Source organism: Diachasma alloeum, unplaced genomic scaffold, assembly GCF_001412515.2.
Source record: "Diachasma alloeum isolate Michigan unplaced genomic scaffold, Dall2.0 Dall_scaffold_00443, whole genome shotgun sequence".
Lineage (NCBI taxonomy): Eukaryota > Metazoa > Arthropoda > Insecta > Hymenoptera > Braconidae > Diachasma > Diachasma alloeum.
The window spans coordinates 410,250-431,760 of record NW_021680582.1 but is presented as its reverse complement, the minus strand read 5'-3'; the positions used below and the strand labels follow the sequence as shown (position 1 = coordinate 431,760).

Below are 21,511 nucleotides of genomic sequence, written 5' to 3'. Positions count from 1 at the left end.
GTGGATGTGGAACGGCGGGAGACGACGCGATTCGTCGGAACGAAGTGGGTTTTTTTTGCGCCCTTTTGGAGAATTATATTCCCGTTTGGAGGGGATTGGGGGGAGGTTCTGAGGATTTTTTTGAATCTGAGGGGTGAAGTTGAAGTGTGGGATGTGTGAGAAAGCGTGAGATTTTTTTGTACGGGAATTTTCAAAATTTTTTGGTGAAGAAAGTCGTGGGAATTTTCATTTCAAAAAGTTGCGAGTGGAGGCATGAAGAGTCATCAGTTTTTCGTGAATATCTGGGAAAGTAAGAGAGATAGTGAAATTTTGTAAAGAACCTTTTTTATTGGGCGCGATGAGAGCTACAAAAAAGGTCCTCTTGTCATTTCTGCTATCTCCAACAGATTCAGAGGGTTTCGGTGAAATCTAAAGGCGGAGCGAAGTGAAGTAAATAGACTCAACTTTAAAACTGGATAAAAATTAACTTATGTTAAAAATTTTTAAAATACAATTCTGTAGCATTAAATTAAAAAATATTTTTTATTCACAACGATCGGCGATAATTCCAACAATTAATCAACAATAACAAGTTTTCCTCATATTAAAACCTAATGTTTTGATTCAATTTTAGTCGACTTGGAATATCTCCAAATCTGCGGGAGATAACGGAATTTTCATAATGACCTTTTTTGCAGCCCTCAACGCGCCCTATAGAAAAGGTCATAACAAAAATTGTGCTACTTCCCTTAGATTTCGAGATATTTCTCGAAAACTGGGGATCAAAATTACTCAAAATTGACGTAAACCGTTTTACCGCTTCGCTACGTAATCCCTAAATTCAAAAATCCTCGAATGCAGTGAACATCCGCATCATTATTGACAACAAATAATAATCCACCCCATTCCGCCCCAACCCACGTGCAAATGCCGTTGAAACCCCCGTCAAGTCCCCCAAAATGCCGTCGTGAAGTCTCGCCTCGCTCCGTCAGTACTTCGTCATGAAAACTACCGCATGGAGTGGTTTATCTGAGTGCGCACAATGCGCCAATCCCTCTTTTTTAACCTAAAAACCTCGGCAAGTTGGTGGGGTGTTGAGAACTGCCGAGGAAAGGCGGAAAAGAAGTAGGAGTAATGATTCGTCTCGCGGTAATCTCTCGTCTCCCCTAGTGGCTAGTTCTCAGTTTGTCTCGGTTTAAAATTCCAATCATCACGTCAGCCCCGAATAAATCCCGCAAACAGCGTATTTACAACCGAAAAAAATAGCAGCCGATGAAAAAAAAGTTCGACGAGCATCGCTTCGCGTAAAAAAAACGTGCGATTCACTGAGACTTCCCGCGTGACAATTTGATGCATTTGATGAAATTTCCCTCTCGTTATAGCAATCGCCTTTGCTCGCGATGCGTTGACCCGAGGATTATTTTTCACTCACATCCGGTGGCTTCATTCTCGGAAGGTTGAATAAAAAGTGCGGAGGGACAAGATCACGAGAAATGGCGGGGACGTATAAAAAACAAGAGTTCGGCGTGGGTGCGGAGGAGCAAACACTCCTGAAGGACCCCAATGCAGCACGAATTGTGACAAAGGGTGAGTCTCTCCTTCTATTTTTCCCTCATCCATTCGCTGGTCCAGAGAGACCTCGTGGCAGCTACCAAGAATTTTTGGCTATACTAACCAGTGTTCTATATTCACTGCTCATCCCCTCGGGTGCATGATGCTGTCTTCCTCTCGTGCCCACCCGAAACCAGAATCCCGTTTTTTAAAATATTTTCATTGAATCAGTGGACCAGCCATCACTGAACGCTTGTTCCGCTCGGTCAACTGCCAAACGGTAATTTGCAGTGCCTTTATCTTATCATTTCTCCAAGATCAGTGATCCAACTGTTCTGTAAATTTTTGTTTTGTTGTCTCTTGAGGGATTGGTGGGAGACAAAAGGTTCGTTAAGCCATCATCTGCGGGAAATTCTAGAATTTAATGGCCCGAGTCCATGACACTAACCAGAACTGGGGACTATTTTATGATAATCACATTGAAATACTGTTGAAATAGACATTTCGAGTTTATTATTTCGAATCGTCAAGTAGCGGTTATTTATTTGTCTTTGTGAAATGGAAGTAAATAGTATTGACTAAATTATTTCACTATTTCACCGTTTAAGGATGTCCAAGCACTTTGGCTTTGTACATGAATGATTTTATTATTTAAACTTTGCAAAAAAATTAGAAAGTTTAAAGATTGATGGAATAATTTAAAAAGTGCAATTTTTGAAAATTACGAGCATTTTCTATAAATTATTTATAAATAATCACTTTTTCACTATAAAAATCATTTCCTCAAAATCGTAATAAATTTATTCTTATTCAGAATTTTACCAGAAATCTATTTCACGCTTAAAACATAAGGTTTCCAAAAGTTTAAGCAATTTAAATTATTTATTTATGAAAAATGAGTTTTAAAAGAAATAATAATTCTGTGCAAAATGTAATTTTAATGACGCTGAATATTCACGGTTTTTTAAAAAAAATTCTCACGTAATTTAATTGACAAATTTGATGATGAAATATATTTCGAACAATAAAATGAAAAAAAAGTAAAGATTGAAAAAAAATCAAGAAAAGTCGATGAGTTATTATTAAACTACAAAAATACTATTTTATTGGTGATGTTCAATAACTTCAACGTAGAAATTAATCATGAATATTTTAACCACTAATTTTCCCAGCTTGGAAACTAACAAATGATTTTCCTCTCAATTTTCTACTATTCATTTTTTAATTTAGTGTTACTCCTGCTTTTTTCAGGCGATAAGAAATGCAAACTTAAAACTTATAGCACTTTTCTGTCACGGAAAAATCTCGGTAAATTTCTGCTTACTTATGTACTCTTCATTCACTAAATCAACAAAAATACGATACACGATATTTGTAGTACGAATGTAATGGAATTTTCATGACTCGCCCCTCCCCGAAAAGATAAAATCAAAGCTTTTCAAATTCCTTCTGTCAACTCGAATTCATAAACGAACAAGTGTTCGTAGAGTGTTGGAGTATAAACGTCTGGATTGAATTATTAAATTGATTTGAATTGGTCCATCAATTCCTATTATCCATTACCGTTGATTAATCGAGTTAACATTGCTTATTTGATATCGCGGCTTCAATTATCAAAGAGATCATTTATGCCCGTTGATAAGTCACTGTGAGTGAAGCCCTGATTGGATGGGAAACGAGGAATTTTTATAATATATTTTTGGTAGGCTCTGAACCTGTCAGGCTATCACCAGGTTGGGAGGGCACTGGACGACCCGACGACGAACTCAATTTCAAGGGTGTGACGATGGATCAGGCTGATCTTGAACTTAATCCCCCCAGGGATAGGTATGAGAGAACAATTTAATTGGTTGGATTAGTGGAGGATGCGGGGGAGATTTCAGATGTGAAACAGTAAACTGAGTTAATTTAAATTTAGTTTCTCAGAGACGGGAAATCGACGCGAGGGCATTTTTTAGGAGAGAGTTAAATCTGTAACGAAAAAGCTCCTTGCGACACTTTTTGTATCTCTTTCACGTTCCCAGACATTTATCGAAGATTAATCTCCAAATGAAAGTGATAAAACAGAATAAATCAGTGCCGATTCGGCGTTGATGGGAGATAACGAAATTCACATGAGAGATTTTTTTGGAGATAAATTGCACTAGACCTTTCCCATTTTTTAATATTTATTGAAGGATAATGGTCAAATGCAGCTGTTTAAATAGCGTAAATTAACTTCAATTCAGCCTCACGTATTCATTATTATCATGAAATTCATGGCAAGTAATTAAAGCCTCATAATGACTCTTTTCAATGTCAAAGTATTTATCAAACTCTAATCGTTAAATGGAAGTGATAAAACAAAATGAATCCAGAAATTCCTTTTCTGTAGATTTCAAATAAAATCTCTTTTCCTAGAAAAATGCGCTCACGTGAATTTCACTCTCTCTTAATTTCAAAATATTTATCAAAGACTAATCTCCAAATGGAAGTGATAACAGGAGATTAAATCAACTTCGGTTGAGCCTTCATTTTTAATGAATATGTAGAATTCCATGAGAGATACCAAGCATCACATTAGAGCCCTTTTCGTAGACCCCATTAAGCTCCATGACAAAGGTCCTTTAAAAAATTTCACCAATGGTTAATCGATTCACGTTCATTCCCCTACTTCCCTAATGATTCAATTTCCTCGAAGGCCACGGTCAAACGAGTGACCTAACGGCTGCAATAAATCGTGATTTACCTGCTCGATCTGTGGCACTAAATTGCGAAGATCACAGATAAAGCCTAATGAATTCACTACAGTCAACGGGGAAGTAGTAAACCGGTCTTCCCATAATTTGCATAATGATGGAATTATCTCGTTAATGATTGGCTCTAGGAGGAATCACTGACAGACAATTTTGTAGGGAATTTCCTCAGCGACAAGAAAGATCTTTGACATTTCAGTGGCGAATGAAAATGATCCAAGTCGACTCTCATTTGAGTTCTCGAGAAAAATCTCCGAATGTACAGCAGGTAGCGAAATTTTTGTTTGACCTTTTTTGTAGAGAGAATTGAGAGCTACAAAAATGGTTATAATAAAAATTTTGCTATCTGCCTCAGATTCCGAGATATCTATTGAAAACTCACCAATAGTCGAAATTCATTTTCGAGATAAATGGAGGATCGAAAAAATTAAATGTTCCTCAATTCCTTCCAGACTAAACATCGTGTATTTCATAATGCTGCTGCACGGTATAGGTGCGCTGATGCCTTGGAACATGTTTATCACAGCCGAGGGGGTAAGTGACTCAGATAACAATTAATACATTTGATACTCCCGGCGACGTGTCAATTAATTGACGTAGCTTGCTCTACACGTCATATCTGCGTAATTCAAGACATCAGCAATGCCTAATGGGGGATTTGCACGTTATTACAGTACTTCCAGAAGTATAAACTCTCGGCGAATTACACTGGAGATCCAAACATTACTTACTATGGAAACATGTACGTGGGAAGCGTCAGTTTTGCTGCTCAAATACCTAATTTATTATTCAATTGGGTCAACGTATTCATTCCGCTCAGGTGAATACTCTCGCAGTGCAGTCAGATGAAGATATAAAATATCGTGACATTCAGCATCTCTTTTCTAATGTTAATATTTTCAGTGGAAGTATGACGACGAGAATCGTGTGGGGACTCACCATTCAAGCTGTCATTTTTGTGTTTACGGTCATTATGGCTATGGCTGATACTTCGGGATTTCCCATTGCATTTTTCTGGATGACAATGGTTTCTGTTGTTATTTTAAATAGTAAGTCAACGGGAATATTTAATTCACTCCATAATTTTTTTTTTCAATGTCATGATGCAAAAAAATTCGATAGTTTTCTCATAAGTTATTCATTCTCATGAACACTCTAATCAAGTCTCATGACTCTTTAATTACCTCATGATATGAATCCCAGAAATGATGATCCAATTGCATTTCTCTGGATGAAAATAATTTTTATTGTTATTTTAAAGAATAAGTCAACGTGAATTTTAAATTACCTCAATAATTTTTGTTTTCATAATGTAAAAAAATTCTTTTTGATATTTTTCTCGTAGAATAACTCATTCTTATTATGAATATTTCAATCAAGCTTTTCAGTAAATCCCAGAAATAATTCACTTGCATTTTTCTGAATAACAATGGTTCCCGTAATTATTTTAAATTTTGAGTCAACGAAAAAATATCAACTCTTTTTTCATTATGGCTATGGCTGATACTTCGGGATTTCCCATTGCATTTTTCTGGATGACAATGGTTTCTGTTGTTATTTTAAATAGTAAGTCAACGGGAATATTTAATTCACTCCATAATTTTTTTTTCAATGTCATGATGCAAAAAAATTCTTTTTGATAGTTTTCTCATAAGTTATTCATTCTCATGAACACTAATCAAGTTTCATGACTCTTTAATTACCTCATGATATAAATCCCCGAAATGATGATCCAATTGCATTTCTCTGGATGAAAATAATTTTTATTGTTATTTTAAAGAATAAGTCAACGTGAATTTTAAATTACCTCAATAATTTTTGTTTTCATAATGTAAAAAAATTCTTTTTGATATTTTTCTCGTAGAATAACTCATTCTTATTATGAATATTTCAATCAAGCTTTTCAGTAAATCCCAGAAATAATTCACTTGCATTTTTCTGAATAACAATGGTTCCCGTAATTATTTTAAATTTTGAGTCAACGAAAAAATATCAACTCTTTTTTCATTATGGCTATGGCTGATACTTCGGGATTTCCCATTGCATTTTTCTGGATGACAATGGTTTCTGTTGTTATTTTAAATAGTAAGTCAACGGGAATATTTAATTCACTCCATAATTTTTTTTTTCAATGTCATGATGCAAAAAAATTCGATAGTTTTCTCATAAGTTATTCATTCTCATGAACACTCTAATCAAGTCTCATGACTCTTTAATTACCTCATGATATGAATCCCAGAAATGATGATCCAATTGCATTTCTCTGGATGAAAATAATTTTTATTGTTATTTTAAAGAATAAGTCAACGTGAATTTTAAATTACCTCAATAATTTTTGTTTTCATAATGTAAAAAAATTCTTTTTGATATTTTTCTCGTAGAATAACTCATTCTTATTATGAATATTTCAATCAAGCTTTTCAGTAAATCCCAGAAATAATTCACTTGCATTTTTCTGAATAACAATGGTTCCCGCAATTATTTTAAATTTTGAGTCAACGAAAAAATATCAACTCTTTTTTCATTATGGCTATGGCTGATACTTCGGGATTTCCCATTGCATTTTTCTGGATGACAATGGTTTCTGTTGTTATTTTAAATAGTAAGTCAACGGGAATATTTAATTCACTCCATAATTTTTTTTTCAATGTCATGATGCAAAAAAATTCTTTTTGATAGTTTTCTCATAAGTTATTCATTCTCATGAACACTAATCAAGTTTCATGACTCTTTAATTACCTCATGATATAAATCCCCGAAATGATGATCCAATTGCATTTCTCTGGATGAAAATAATTTTTATTGTTATTTTAAAGAATAAGTCAACGTGAATTTTAAATTACCTCAATAATTTTTGTTTTCATAATGTAAAAAAATTCTTTTTGATATTTTTCTCGTAGAATAACTCATTCTTATTATGAATATTTCAATCAAGCTTTTCAGTAAATCCCAGAAATAATTCACTTGCATTTTTCTGAATAACAATGGTTCCCGTAATTATTTTAAATTTTGAGTCAACGAAAAAATATCAACTCTTTTTTTATGAAACAATACGTCAACATAAATATTGAGGATTTTTGCATAAAACTTCACGATGTGAAAAAAATTGTCGATATTCTCCTCGCAATTACTCATTCTTATAATGGTTATCCCAATCAAGCGTTATGCCTCTCCAATGACCTCATAAAAACAATGCGAATTCCAGAAACCATGCATAATGCATTTCTCTTGACTTCCAGCTGCAAACGGAATTTATCAAAACTCCGTCTTCGGATTGGGGGCGAAATTACCCGGGAAATATACAGGGGCTATTGTCCTCGGCTCGGTAATGGAAATAATCTTCATGATTCGTTGAGATAAGAATCGATGTACTAAATGAGAATAAAATTGCAGAATATCAGTGGGACGCTGACAGCAGTCATCAATATTCTCACACAAGTGATAACACCGAACCTACGCACAGCAGCAATATACTATTTCATCGCTGCATTGTTCATCATCCTGGCGTGTTTTGACACGTATTTCGCTCTTCCAATCAACGTGAGTACAAAAAATTCCCAAGTGAGACAAAAATTAAAAAGACTCACATATCAATCGAGTGGAAAAACCTGAGCAAATCTATTCATCAATAAATTACTAATAATCTAGCTTTTAGCCTTTAGCACTCACATTATCACCCACAATTGAAGAATTCCGACGATCAAAGGGGAAGAGTTGATTATCAAATTGTCTCACTATTTCCAGAGGTTTTATCGTTATCACGAGCTCCTGGCGAACAAAGAGAAGAAGAAAGATGCCAGCCGAAAGGACAGGCCCCCTTATTTGAAGATTATTCGTGAATGCTCGGTGCAGCTATTCAACATATTCTTTATATTCTTCGTGACACTCGCTCTCTTCCCTGCGGTACATTCAGGCATCAAGAAGAGTGATGCAGACTTCATCGTTCCCAAAGATCTGTACTCTCCCATCATGTGTTTCCTGACGTTCAATGTGACTGCTATGATCGGGAGTTTGTTGGCGCCAATCGTTAAATTCGTATGTTTCAAAAAATTTAAACATTTCCCAAAGTAATTCAAACCCTTGACAAATAATTCAATAAATTATGATTAAATTTTACATTTAAAAATCGAGAAGTAATTTCACATAAATTTACCATTATTTATTGAAATAAATTTTTTCCATTGGCATTTTTGTAATGTTATCAAATGTAATCTATTCTAATGATTTCGATTGTTATCATTTCAGCCCAGCAAGAGATTCCTCATCTTCCCAGTGGTCCTCAGGGCATTATTCATCCCCCTATTTTTATTCTGCAACTACCACGTGGGTGAGGACTTCTCGGTGAGAGCTTTACCTGTTCTGATACAGAATGACTGGGTCTACCTGGCCATTGGTATTACCATGGGCCTCAGCAGTGGCTACTTATCATCTCTCGGCATGATGTATTGCCCCACGTAAGTCCATAATAATTCCCCGTTACGTCACAAGAGACGAAAAAAATAACTTGATTTATTCATCGATATTTTTAAACTTTTAGAGAGGTTGATCCACGGCATGCCTCGACAGCAGGTATGTTCGCTGCTGCTGCCCTCATAACAGGCATCTTCTTCGGTGTACTGTCTTCCAATGTAATGCCGTTCATCGTTAATAATATCACGTGGTAATGAGTCTATTGGGATAATTAATGTTAACTCGAGAAATATTTATAGTATGGTAACATGAATTTTTTCCCTCGCGTTGAGAATTTTAATAGCAATCATTGAGACTTGACACGGAAGAGAGAAAATAAGGGAGATATCTGTTTTACTATTGAGGATTTATTATTCGTGGGACATGCACACGTGCAAACATACATTGTTGGATGATTTTTTCTATTTTTGTTACTACAGAATTATAAGATGATTAAAGTGGCGAGTGAGCAGAGCTGGGAAAAACACTATTTGAAATCATACATCGAATTTTCCTAAATTCACTTCATTTTATTCGAAATATTTTTTTTAATAAAAACAAATTTTAACAGAAACGATAATTTCAAAAAAACAAATAAATAAATGCTATTTAATTGATCGAAATCGAATAGTGCCCAGTTCTGGAAATAAGAAGTCGAGTCATGACATCTTGGTAATTATTGAATTACCTCGAGAATAATTCTTTGACATTTTTCTTTAAAATTATTTCTCTTAGAGGTAATTTTGCTCTCAATGAGGATGATTCTTCAGGGAAAAAAATCGTTATGATTTGAAAAGTGTGTGTGTCTGCGTCGGCTTTGCTCAGTAGTGATTATACGCCATGTTTTTCCTACCAATTATGCCTTTGAATACCGTATTTTTCGAGTGGCAGAGCATGGGGTGAATAACTGCTTGCCATTTTACATGCGGTATGCCCACCCGTTCCAACGTAAGATCGGACCAAACCGCCTTAAATAATTTACAAAAACCAGAGGAAATGATACACAAAAAAAACGTTAAACATGAGTAATTGAATGTGAGAGCCGCTTGAATTGAAGCACATTCTCATAGTTGCAGAAACATTGAATATATTTAGTGATTAAGAGTTGATTGATTGACTAATTGACGATAATTGTAATTATTAACTTAAACGACTAGACTTGTTTTCTTCAAACCACCGATTGTTGTAGCTCCTTTTCTCTTGAGGTTGTTCTTTTTTATATGTATTGTTCGTACTTTTCAGTGCGTTTGTCTTATTTAATTTAGATTTTATGGGCACTTGTGTGCAACGAGATATTAACGAGCAAAAGGCTAAAGGCTATTGATTGATTAACTCAATCAGTTTAATAAAGTGGTTTAAATGAAGTTTTCATTTTATTATCCACAAGTGTAATAATGTTTTTAATGGATTTTTGTGTATTCACTGTATACTTTTACTAACAGATCTCTGTTAAATTCATTGACGTACAAAAAACTGCTCTAATTAACGCGAGAGTCTCACCAAAAAGCTCTGCGATGTGTTAATGTTTTTACAATCCTGATTATTCTATTTTTACACCATTAGCACATTCACTCGATATCTCTGTGAATAAATGAAAAAAAATATCTTATCGTTTGATATTCTCACGTCATCGCAATCCTCCGTCTCAATTGTAAATCTCATACCCACAGATTCGAGTAAAACTATATTAAACTTCACGAATTTCTCCTTTTCACTAGATAAACTAATTAAACATAAAGAAAAAACCTCTTTAAACTCGTCTTCGCATTATCCGAATTGCTAGAATGATATGAATAAATAAGTGGACAATCCTCGTATGAAGCAATGCCGACAATAATCAATAAATTCAAGGGATTTTACTGAATTGAATGAAACAAAAAATTTAAAAAATCGTTGATCCTGAGGTGAATAGAATAGATGGGATATTTTTGTATTTGATAAAAACATTTGAGGTAACGCGTTCAGTTTCGAGAGGTTCATTTCCCATGCATATCACAATTAACATTGCAATGTATTTTACATTGACTATTGAACTACAGTAAAACAATGTTTTCAATAGAATTGTAATTTTTAAAAAATTACGTAAGACTTTAATTTTTTTATTACGAATTTATACATGACTTTTACCAATGGACATTACTGTTTTTAATTGAAAACGCTCATTTGTCCAAACGTTGAGAAGAATATAAAACCTATAGTATTTAATATTAACGACTAATGAAGCATTGAATAAGTAAAATAAGCAACATGACAGGAATAATCGTGTAATTCGATGAAAAAAAAATCACATACAGGTCATAGAGATAGTCTTGTTGAAGTATATAGTATCTAATCCTAGAGCGATTAATAAACGAGAAGAAAAAATGATAAACCCGTTGACATCATCACCCTGTATTGTGAAACCATGAAATAAACTCCAGTTTTTAGAAAATATATAATGTATTTAGCCTTTCTTACACATTTAATTATCCTTAACATTGATTACACAAAAGCGTCTGATTACGTTTTACAATCTAAGGAAAACCTAATCAGAATAAGCGGTGATAACGCTGAAAGTTGGATAGAAAATAGTTGAATTTTTACATTACATAACGTAGACCTTTTCGATTTTTTTGAATGGAAATACTTCTTTGGTTTTCGGACACACCACAGCACCATTGTTGTCCTTGGCCATTTTCTGAAGTGCCTGAATGGATCAATAATTCATTTTTATTCAATTCATTCCTTTACTTCATTAATCAATAATTATTTCCATTGATTCATCCAACTGTTGAAAATAATTCGTCGAATTTCCTTGCATTTTATTCATTTAATAATTGATTATATTTTTTAACGAGAAAAGATCGAAATAGAAACAAACATTTTTCATGTGACAGACATGAAGAATAGAATGGTCATACCTTTTCACCATAAACGTATCCATTGGGCATCATCATGGGTTGATTGTACTCATTCAAAGGTTCACCACTGATACTACAAACGAGTCTAGACTGTGAGCAATGTGCGAAGGGCAGAGGGGCAGCAAGTTCATTCAAAGCCTCATGACAAACCGGACAACTGGCATTTTTTCCTTCCTTATGTCCACTGTAGCACTGGAGTGTTTTCAAAGCGGACAATCCTGCCTGGAGTGCAACAGTGAAAACACTCTGGCTAGCTAGTTGAAACAGCCTATAATTCTCGTGTCTAAACTGTTCGATAAGCCTGTCCCACCTACCAACAAGAATTAAATAAGACGAAAGACAATAAGAAAATAAATAAATAAATAAATAAATAATGTAATAAAAGATTGAGCATTTCCTCAGTTGATAAACGAAACAAATAACGAGACGTGACAGTTGTTCACCTCTTCTCATCCAACAGGTCCTTATAAGGACTGAAATAAGGATTAGCAGGGAATGCCAGTTGCCCCATGCAGCTCTGTATCTCCTGCAGTTGATAGTCATCGTAATTAGCGAAATACTTGCGAGCATGTTTGACAGCATCGAGCCTGCGATCGGCCCTGACGAGTTCGATAAACTCCTGGACTCGAAGATTGAACTCCATGGTGCTCCCCAGCTTTCTCAGCTTGGATCTGTCATCGTGTGGAAATAAATGTCAATTATTTCACAGGGAATAATTTCCTACCTCCTCAAAATAATTAATCATTTCTTATTCAATTATTAAATCTGAATGCAGGTGTTAATAAAAAAATATAAAGACTGAATGAGTCAATCAAAAACGAATGCTGGATGTAATTAATTAATTACATTCCACTTTCATTTGAAAATTTGTTTAAGCTCTCAAAAATTTTTCTTCATATTAATTGCATTTATATGTACTACATAATTTTAAATAAAAACATGAATATTTAGTACCAAATTACGCAGAATTTTCGTTGAATTAAAAATTCAATAAATTCATTTTCATGAAATTAAATGAAAAAGACCTGTTATCGTGGCACCACCCAAGACACCTCGTGGTCTCGTGATTAGCCAGTGATATCTCCACCTCCCTCGACACCATGAAGACATCGATATTCGTGAGATCCCTGAGCTCAGTGGTGTCAGCGAGCTTCTGAGCAGTTTTGTAGTAGCCCTTCCTCAGGAAGTACTCCACGAGCATTCTGTCCAGCCTCTGTCTCCTCCACTGATTGACGACACTGGGGGTCGTGTTGGCGTGTTCCTTCAGGTGATCCAGGCGTCTCTTGCAGACCATTCCGGCCTGGTGCTCCTCGGAAATCGACTCCTCAGCCTTTCGCTTGAGGACTTGGAGCTTCGCTACGACGCCCCCCAGGAGGCGAGTGATCTCGCCTGTCTCGACGGGCGTTCCATTATCGGTTGTCAGGCTCTTCTCGAGCTCTGAGGCCGTCGCCTGGACGTGGGACACCTCCCTGTCCAGGACTTTTTGGGTTGAACGGAATTTTTTGTTCAGGAGTTCGTATGGCACCTGAATAATCATCAAATGATGAATTGATGATTGAGAATTAATTAGGGATGATGGGAATTCATTGGGCGTATTCAATCGTTTATAAGCCGAGACTGGCAGAGTGAAATTGAAAGATTTTTTTTTCATTTTGAAGATTTTTTTTCGGACTTCAAAATGAAAGCTGATTTATGGGAATCGTATCGCCTGGTCAGGAGAATTGATGATTGATGGTCGACTGTCTTACTCCACATTCCCCTATTAATATATCAACTGATTGTTCAATGACGGAATATTCACAGGGGAGTGGGGCAAAACGGACTGCCGTTAATCGTCAATAAATCACGATTGATAGAGTGAAATTGAACGTTTTTTTTTCTTTTTAAAAATATTTTTTCGGAGTCCAAAATGAGACCTGATTAGCATAAATCGTGCCACATTTGGTAAGAAAAATACTGACGATTTAAACAGGTTCATTCGACATCACTTTTCCCCGATCGTTATTGATTTAATTTTCCATTTTGTTCTCATACGTGTGAATGATGAATTAATCATAATTACCTTGAGAGTGGGATGTTCCATGCTCTTAATGTCCGACATTTTCGATGACAGCTACGAGCCTAATCACGAGAAAATACTTCGTCGATAAGCAGAAAGAAAAAAAAATTATCACCCCCACTCTTTGTTTTCCTTTCTCCTCTATTTCGTCGTTGTTAAACGCTCCAAACCCCAGAATTCCTCGTCATCTTGATTAAAATCATTGAAATTATGAGAACTGGATTGATATGAGATGAAAGAGATCGAACAAAGAAGTGAAAAACGTTATTTCGGGGATGTAGAACGTTTTAACTCAGCAACTGCGTGGAACTGAACCCACGGACCTTTAACTCATGCACACACAACATCCGAGCTGCCTCGAACTTCACCAATAGCCCAGAACAGCTCTTCACCGTGTCTGTGTATAAGAGAATGTTCACACAAAGGGGATGTGAGTGTGTGTTCACTCGATGTCTGAGGTTAGGATCTCCGCAGAAACTCGTGTCGCAAATCGAGAGCTCGGCGAAATACTGCCTGTTTGAAATATTCACGAGTAATTATTTCTAAATAAATTGAATTAAATTAATTATAAATTAAAATAAATTAAATGGAGTTATTGAACATCACAAATATTTGAATTGTTCGAATCGAAAAAATGATATTCGAAACTTTAGGAAAATGGAAAAATTCGTGTTTCATTTTCCGTTCCATTCAAACGGAATGTCAAATAACTATTTCATTTCAATTTCAGGAAATTTCTGCAAATTAATAAATTCTACAAATAAATAAATTTTTAATTTCATAAAATAGTTTTCAAAAAATCGCCCGAAATTTAAAAAATGGATAATTATCTTAAAAATTTCCTCATAATTCCCCATTCATTAAAATATTCACAGTCTTCGGAATCCTCACCAAACCAAAACTTCGGAATAAAAAACTCGTCATGAAGTATTCAAAATTTGCCGGGCTCTACGCGCCCGCCGAAGCCTCCCCCATTGGTCAATTCCGTTGACCACATCCCGTCATTCGTCTCTGAAACCCCCGAATCCCGCGAGTTTCCGACCTCTCCCGCGCTAAAATAACCCCCGAACCCATAAAACCCCCCAAAACCGTCCCAAAACCCCCAAAAATAAAAAAATCAGAAAATTCCCCCCTCGGCATTAGTCGTCCGCCCCCGTGCAATGTCGGTGGCGCGCGCGAGTCACTCGGGGCGTCCGGGGGCCGCCATTTTCCTCCAGTGAGGTAGTGAGCATCGCGAAGCATCAGTTAACACAACAATCCCCGAATATTAAAAAATCGAAAGCCCGTAAAACTCACCGAGACAATCGCCCACTTCCCCCCAATAACTCACAAATCCCAGTTTTTCCAACAAATGTGCATCGGATTCCGTAGATGGTGGGTTAATCCTAGAACACCCGAGGGCCCACTCTGATTGTTTCCCCAAACACCTGAACCCACCAATTAAAACGACCAAAAAAGTTGTTGATAATAATAAATCAAAAAACCCATAAATCGTTGTTTCCCCCCCGAGACTTTGGCGTTCGTTAACTCCGTCTCCTGTGCGAGATCCAGTTATTAATTGTGCCGAGAATACCCCCAGTGACAAGAAAAAAAAATCGGTGGATCCACCGGTGGGGGGGTAACAACAAGTATTTAACAATTAGTGCTCAAAATACAAGTGAATTAACGAAAAAAAAATAGTGGGGGGAAGTGCTGCATGAGGGATTGAAGTTCGACGAGAGCGCAATTACAATCGATAAAAATAAACCGCCAATTGATAAGACGTCAACGGTGGATTAATCGAAGATTTGCTGTGGGTCTCCGACAGGTTAGTTGGCATTAATATTAGAGATTATTCTCCGGCGTGCTGTGCCGGTGCGTCCGGACGACGAGGGACTCGCGTTTTTATTATTTTCACTGCTTTCACGGGTCGTCGACGAGGCGGGGGAGGGGGGAGGCAATGCGTTAACCCGTTGTTCGTGAATTCCACGCGGCTCGACAACGCCACGATGCATACGCAGAATAATGCGTGGCTGCATGTGCACACGCGTGCTAACGGCGCGCGCGCCCACTTTCATCAACAGGATTGGATTTTTCGGGGTAATTTTCAAGTTCACGAGTTCATGAGGTTTTTCAACAACGCCACTGAGGGGTTGGGGGCCGGGGACGAGGCGTAACGTGGGTGCATGCGATGGGGAGAAAATAATGGCGGTTGACACTTGGTGAATTAAAAGGATGCCGAGATCCAAAGCCTCCGTGTCGTGACTCATTTCTGGTCTAGTAATTCATCTCGATTCGAGTTGACGCTCAATCGAGTGAGAATGTCTGGGAGCCTTCGAGAACGAAATGAAACGATAAAAATGTTTTAGATGTAAATTTAAGGGGGGGGGGGGAAACCCGCATAATTGGTTTCTCATTTACGAGAGAATGAATGAACAATCGTAAATAACGAGAAAGTTCCCTCACCGAGAGAACTCTGCCGCGAAAAAAAAGACGAATGCAGGGGATAACGGGACACATTGAGGAGGATTAAAAGGTCAGGGGTCATTCCACTGAATGCACAACGGGCCCTTCCTCGCAACTCATCAAATCCAAACTTCACAAGTTGGAGATTGAAATGACTCCATCGGTGACCTGATTTCAACGGCAAATATAATGAATACGATATTTACGCAACTTTCGCCCAAATTTACCTCGAATAAACGATCCCCAACAGCTCCCCCCATCAATCTCTCATTCGCTCCCTCCCCCCTCGGCCCCTCGCCCCGCGTTAGCCTCAATGTCGCGGTTTACTCTTCATTGAATCTCTCCCCCCCCCCTCGACATTTTTTTATATCATTCCGCAGCTCGCGTGCGTCGTTCCGCGCCCAGCCACCCGGTTCTACAAACCTCCACTCGCTCAACATGATTCCCATATTACGCATGAAAAATAAAAGCATGCACGAGTGTCACGACACACATGTGTGTGGTATCGGCTGAAATTGCCTTTAGCATTCAAAACGAGTGCTCGCTCCTCAGGACTTACGTAATTTGTTGAAAGGCTCAACTCACGAGTGATTGGAGATGCGCTTATTCAGCTTTATGCTGTGACCCGTATTACCCCCTCCCCCTTGAGAAATGCAACAATTCTTATTGATTTTTCGCTGATAATGCAAATTAACTGCATCATAATAATTCGATCGAGCGAGAGAAATTCCACTGGCGATTGAGAAATTTTATAATATTTATGGACAATTCAGGGGCGAAGCGAGGGAGATGCCGTAATTTTCGTGGTAACTTTTTTTATGGAGGAAATTGAGGGCCACAAAAAGGTCGTGACAAAATTTTGCCATCTTCCTTGGATTCAGAGCTACACTGGTAGAAATTTTTCCAAGTTTCGGGGAAAATGAGGTAGTCGTTCTCGGGAGAGTGACATTGAATCCGATTTAGGGGAAAAATTGTGCGAAGTTTCAAGTTTCAGGTAGAATTCAAGGAAATTCATGAGTTTTCAGTGGCAGTGGGACGGAAATTCCCCAGCTTTATTGAATTTTGAAGGGAACGTGAATATTCTGAAACAAAATGACATGAATTTTCACGGAATAATTGCCCTGAAAAATCAAGTATTTCAATGATTTTCAGATCATTCGAAGAGAAAATTAATGGAATATTTCATTTTTCAGTGACAGAATTTCCCGGAATTTCGGTGGAAATTAAACATGCTGAAAATGTTTAGGATTTTTCGGGAAAACTGACCAATAGTCAAAATTAACTTGAACCATTTTACCGCTTCTCTCCTAAATTATGCTTCATCACTTCATCGTACGCTTAATTATCCCAATAAAGCGGAGTATTACTCTCTCGTAAATAAATCTGTACAGCATGGGGACAGAAGAAAGTCAATAAAAAAAACCTAGTAGGCAGGAAGAAAATGAAGAGGGATTGGTGATTGTGAGACTTCTCGGGACAAGTCGTTTGGACTTGAAAGTTGTAACAGGTGCCCTCCACCTCCTCCTCCGCCCCCTTCCCCAGTACGAAACAGTTCCTTTCCACCAGGCACCAACACTATCGCAAGCCTGTACTCGTGACTGCTCTTCGATTCCCCTCCCCACCCGCTGAATTCGACGCCTCGACGACTCGTTTCCCTCATTCCCCTCCCGCTCCTCCGCCAATTTACCTTTGTGTCTCTTTCACTTGTCCCCCTCCACCGACAATTCCAGCACAAGTGCGTGCATGTTTCATACGGTATTTGTTTCCCCCTCGGGTTTTATCTATTCCCACTTTATGCTAAGGCATCGTATAACTGACCTGAGGTAATACGAAGAAAACGCTTTCTTCGGGTGAGGACGGACAGTAAAACTAAACGAAAATCACTGCTATTCATGTTTATGCGATTTGCCGAGGCAGTTGACGATGTCAATAAAGGAATAAATAATGGGAATGGCTAATTTAAACCGTAAAATTGATTTTTGATGACATTCTGAGTGTTCGAGGAATTTTTTTAGGACAGGATTGATTGTTTGTGAATTATTTGTGAAAAAAGGTTGTAATCGTCAATAATTGCTACTTTGGCATTACTTCATCAATCATTTCTTTCGGATTAGCGAAGCTCGAATGAAAAAAGCCTTGAATTTAGAAAACAATTGCTCTTTGAAACATTTTTTTATGAATTAATCTCGAGAATTATAAACAATTGTTTAAGCTTTCGAAGTGGATTTCTGGTGCACTCGATTGCTTGTAAATTAATTAAGTTGGATCTAGCGGAATATTCGCTAGCATAAGTGAGGGCTAAAAATTTACATGAATAAATTCATGAGAAAGTTGAATTTTCCAATGTTTTGCGAATTCACCTAAAAAATTCTTTATAATTTTTCAAATTGAAAAAATGATTCCCAACGATTGAAAATAACGGATGAAATCAAGCATTCAGGGCTTAAGCAATGAAATAATTACCAAATGTTTAATAAAAAAAATTAAATGCTTAAATCATTAATCTCATCCCACTACTATTAGAAAAAGAAAATGAACTAGTAATATTCAGTAGAGATACGTTCAACTCCATTTAAACAGAACTTTCACCGGAAGTTCAATGAAATTTCGCATTTTTGAGCAGCAGGAAGACGGCAATTCCCCGATTGACATGAATTTTCAACGAGAACATGAATATTCAGTACCAAATTACGTTGAATTTTCAAATAATTCATCAGAAATCCATCCGAATTCCCAATTAAAATATAATGCAAATTTCAGTCAAAATTTTTCAACAGTCCCAAAATGCTAAATTGGAATGAATGACCATTTTTCATGATTTCGGTCCACCGTAAACAGAGCCGCGTAGGGACTTAACCAGTCTTTGGGATTGTCGAGTCAGTGCAAGAGGCGATGAAGAGCCCAAGAGGTTTTGATGGTGAAGGGCAGAAGGACGAGTGCGATGCGGGGGGTGGGAGGGGGCATAGGACGCCGCCGCGAGCGCCGGAGTGGAGGTAAAACTGAGAGCGAGAGAGAGAGAGCGTGAGAGAGAGAGAGAGGGTGGGAAGTTGCCGGGACATCGATCGGGGGCCGGCCATCGCTTGCCACCACTCAACTATATAACAACTACCGAGTCAAGATGCCATTCCAAAGCGAGAAAATACCCCCGTCCTACCCTCCTCCTCGGAACAAACCGCCTAAACTTCCCCTCCGACAAAAAGTCCCCTTCCCCCGCGCCGTAACAAGCATTCTCTTCCTATTCAAACGAAAACTTTCCATAAACACGAGTGCACGTGCCCAGTTGTTGTAAATTTTTTAATCTCCCTATTCTTTTATTCAAGCGTGAAGAGGAAATTATTGCAACTGTAATGAGTTATGTTAGATTTCGAGTGGCGATGAGAGACGGTGGAGAGATGGGAGACACGAGAGACAGAGAAACTAAACCCTCGGTGAAGTAGGGAAGTTTCGTTTCACTCGAGAATGAGGGAGAGAGAAACTTAACTGAGTTAACTTTGCTCCAACTCAAACTTTCCGCAAACTTTAAGTAGTCGCTACCCTTTTTCCTTGAACGTTAACTTGTCCTCATCCCCTGGCCCTCAGACCGTTGTATTCTCCGTTAACCTCTTCCTCATGATTCTCCCGTCCCTCTGTTTTGAGGAATTAATTGGAGAAATAAAAATGCCGATCGTATCGCGAGTGTCTTGGCACATGTATAAATGACACATTGACAACCGCAGGGGAACTTTATCCGCGGGTGTTTTCGCGAGCCCCTTCCCGCCCGGGTCCTCGGGACGGTTCGAGAGCTCGGCGGGGCAAAGTTGCCCGCTGGTTAGACAATAATTGGATAACTTTGCCCTCTCTTACTGCCTCTCCCCCTCGGCCCCGGAAAAACTCAGCAGCACACTGAGATTAAGTTTGAGGATAAAATTAAACCCCGAAAGTTTGACATTTGAAAAGGGTCTCAAACTTTGGTATCAAATTTTTTTCGGAATTTCCTTTCCTCGAGAGAGGACAAGTCATTCGGTGCACTGTTGGAAAATTACGCAGGAAATTTCAAGTAAAAATCTTGAAATTTTTAGTCATCACTCATTCACACGAAATTTTCATGCATTTTGTATTTTGTATTCAAGTCCACATGAAAATGATTAAATAATTTGAAAATTTAAGTAATAATTTTCCTGCATTTTCAATCCATTGAAAACTCTCCTGGAATTTCAAGTAAAAAATATTGAAGTTTTTAACAATCTCATTGACACAAAATTTTCATGTATTTTGTTATGGAAAAATCTGTCGAATTCTGAAGTATTCAGGGGAATTGTAATTTACAGGTCCATATGATAATGAAAATTATCTAATAATTAGAAAATTCAAACAACAATTTTCCTGCATTTTCAATCCATTGAAAACTCTCCTGAAATTTCACGTAAAAAATCTTGAAATTTTTAACAATCTCATTCACACAAAATTTTCATGTATTTTGTTATTGAAAAATCTGTGGAATTCTGAAATATTCAGGGGAATTGTAATTTACAGGACCACATGATAATGAAAATTATCTAATAATTAGAAAATTCAAACAACAATTTTCCTGCATTTTCAATCCATTGAAAACTCTCCTGGAATTTCAAGTAAAAAATATTGAAGTTTTTAACAATCTCATTCACACAAAATTTTCATGTATTATATTATTGAAAAATCTGTCGAATTCTGAAATATTCAGGGGAATTGTAATTTACAGGTCCACATGATAATGAAAATTATCTAATAATTAGAAAATTCAAACAACAATTTTCCTGCATTTTCAATCCATTGAAAACTCTCCTGAAATTTCACGTAAAAAATCTTGAAATTTTTAACAATCTCATTCACACAAAATTTTCATGTATTTTGTTATTGAAAAATCTGTCGAATTCTGAAATATTCAGGGAAATTATAATTTACAAGTCTACATGATAATGAAAATGAATAAATAATTTGAAAATTGAGCAACAATTTGCCAATGAATTTGAAAACTCCAGATGCCATTTAAACATCCGTAATAAATCTAACATGAAACCCCCAATTATCCTATTCTGCATTGAAATAGTGATCTTAAATTGCATTAAAATTCTCCCATTGACAATTCCAGTGCACCTATTCCTTATTTTCAAAAAAAATCTACCAGAAGTAAAAAAAAAGCCCCGCATAAACATTTATATTCATGGCATTCGAGATTGACACACTTCCGACATGTCAGCGAAGCAAGCTTAATCACATTGAGTGGCAGCCGTTGGGAGAGTGAACGAAGGGCATGTCATATATTCTCGATGATACTGAAGTCGCTTGGATTTTCCCTGAGTTGGCACAACATGTGCCCCGAGTCAAAGTGCTTGGGTTTGCACACTCTGCGTTAGTATCGAGACCTTCCTCTCTCC

At 37.1% G+C, this 21,511-nt stretch overlaps 3 protein-coding genes across 6 annotated transcripts in view; 2 read left to right on the top strand and 1 right to left on the bottom strand.

The window, feature by feature from the left end:
- Positions 1-1,071: 1,071 nt before the first annotated feature.
- LOC107042374 (equilibrative nucleoside transporter 1) lies at positions 1,072-11,147 on the top strand. The gene is made up of 10 exons (XM_015263412.1): positions 1,072-1,566; positions 3,237-3,357; positions 4,718-4,799; positions 4,940-5,085; positions 5,169-5,314; positions 7,505-7,590; positions 7,659-7,805; positions 8,010-8,300; positions 8,511-8,719; positions 8,803-11,147. The coding sequence occupies exons 1-10, from the start codon at positions 1,473-1,475 to the stop codon at positions 8,927-8,929; spliced, it is 1,449 nt and encodes a 482-aa protein (XP_015118898.1). The 5' UTR covers positions 1,072-1,472; the 3' UTR covers positions 8,930-11,147.
- LOC107042375 (E3 ubiquitin-protein transferase MAEA) lies at positions 11,003-14,126 on the bottom strand. Its single transcript, XM_015263413.2, has 5 exons — positions 13,677-14,126; positions 12,640-13,139; positions 12,058-12,285; positions 11,615-11,924; positions 11,003-11,400 (listed from the first exon to the last, which is right to left on the bottom strand). Exons 1-5 carry the CDS (start codon positions 13,713-13,715, stop codon positions 11,299-11,301), a joined length of 1,179 nt encoding a protein of 392 aa, XP_015118899.1. The 5' UTR covers positions 13,716-14,126; the 3' UTR covers positions 11,003-11,298.
- A 723-nt stretch (positions 14,127-14,849) lies between these two features.
- Positions 14,850-21,511, top strand: part of LOC107042356 (C-terminal-binding protein) — a 14,759-nt gene continuing 8,097 nt past the window's right edge. For 3 of the 4 annotated variants that reach the window (XM_015263383.2, XM_015263382.2, XM_015263376.2), the window contains exon 1: positions 14,850-15,480. The gene's annotated coding sequence lies outside the window, so the exon portion shown is untranslated. The remainder of the gene's footprint in view (positions 15,481-21,511) is intronic. The other variant, XM_015263381.2, reaches the window with a different exon arrangement.

Coding starts and splice junctions, on each gene's coding strand:
- LOC107042375 (XM_015263413.2), bottom strand. CDS start 13,715: ATGTCGGACATTAAGAGCATGGAACATCCCACTCTCAAG. Junction 11,925..12,057: donor GACCTGTTGGATGAGAAGAG/GTGAACAACTGT, acceptor TCTTGTTGGTAG/GTGGGACAGGCTTATCGAAC. Junction 11,401..11,614: donor GATACGTTTATGGTGAAAAG/GTATGACCATTC, acceptor TGATCCATTCAG/GCACTTCAGAAAATGGCCAA.
- LOC107042374 (XM_015263412.1), top strand. CDS start 1,473: ATGGCGGGGACGTATAAAAAACAAGAGTTCGGCGTGGGTGCGGAGGAG. Junction 7,591..7,658: donor GGGCTATTGTCCTCGGCTCG/GTAATGGAAATA, acceptor ATAAAATTGCAG/AATATCAGTGGGACGCTGAC. Junction 8,720..8,802: donor GGCATGATGTATTGCCCCAC/GTAAGTCCATAA, acceptor TTAAACTTTTAG/AGAGGTTGATCCACGGCATG.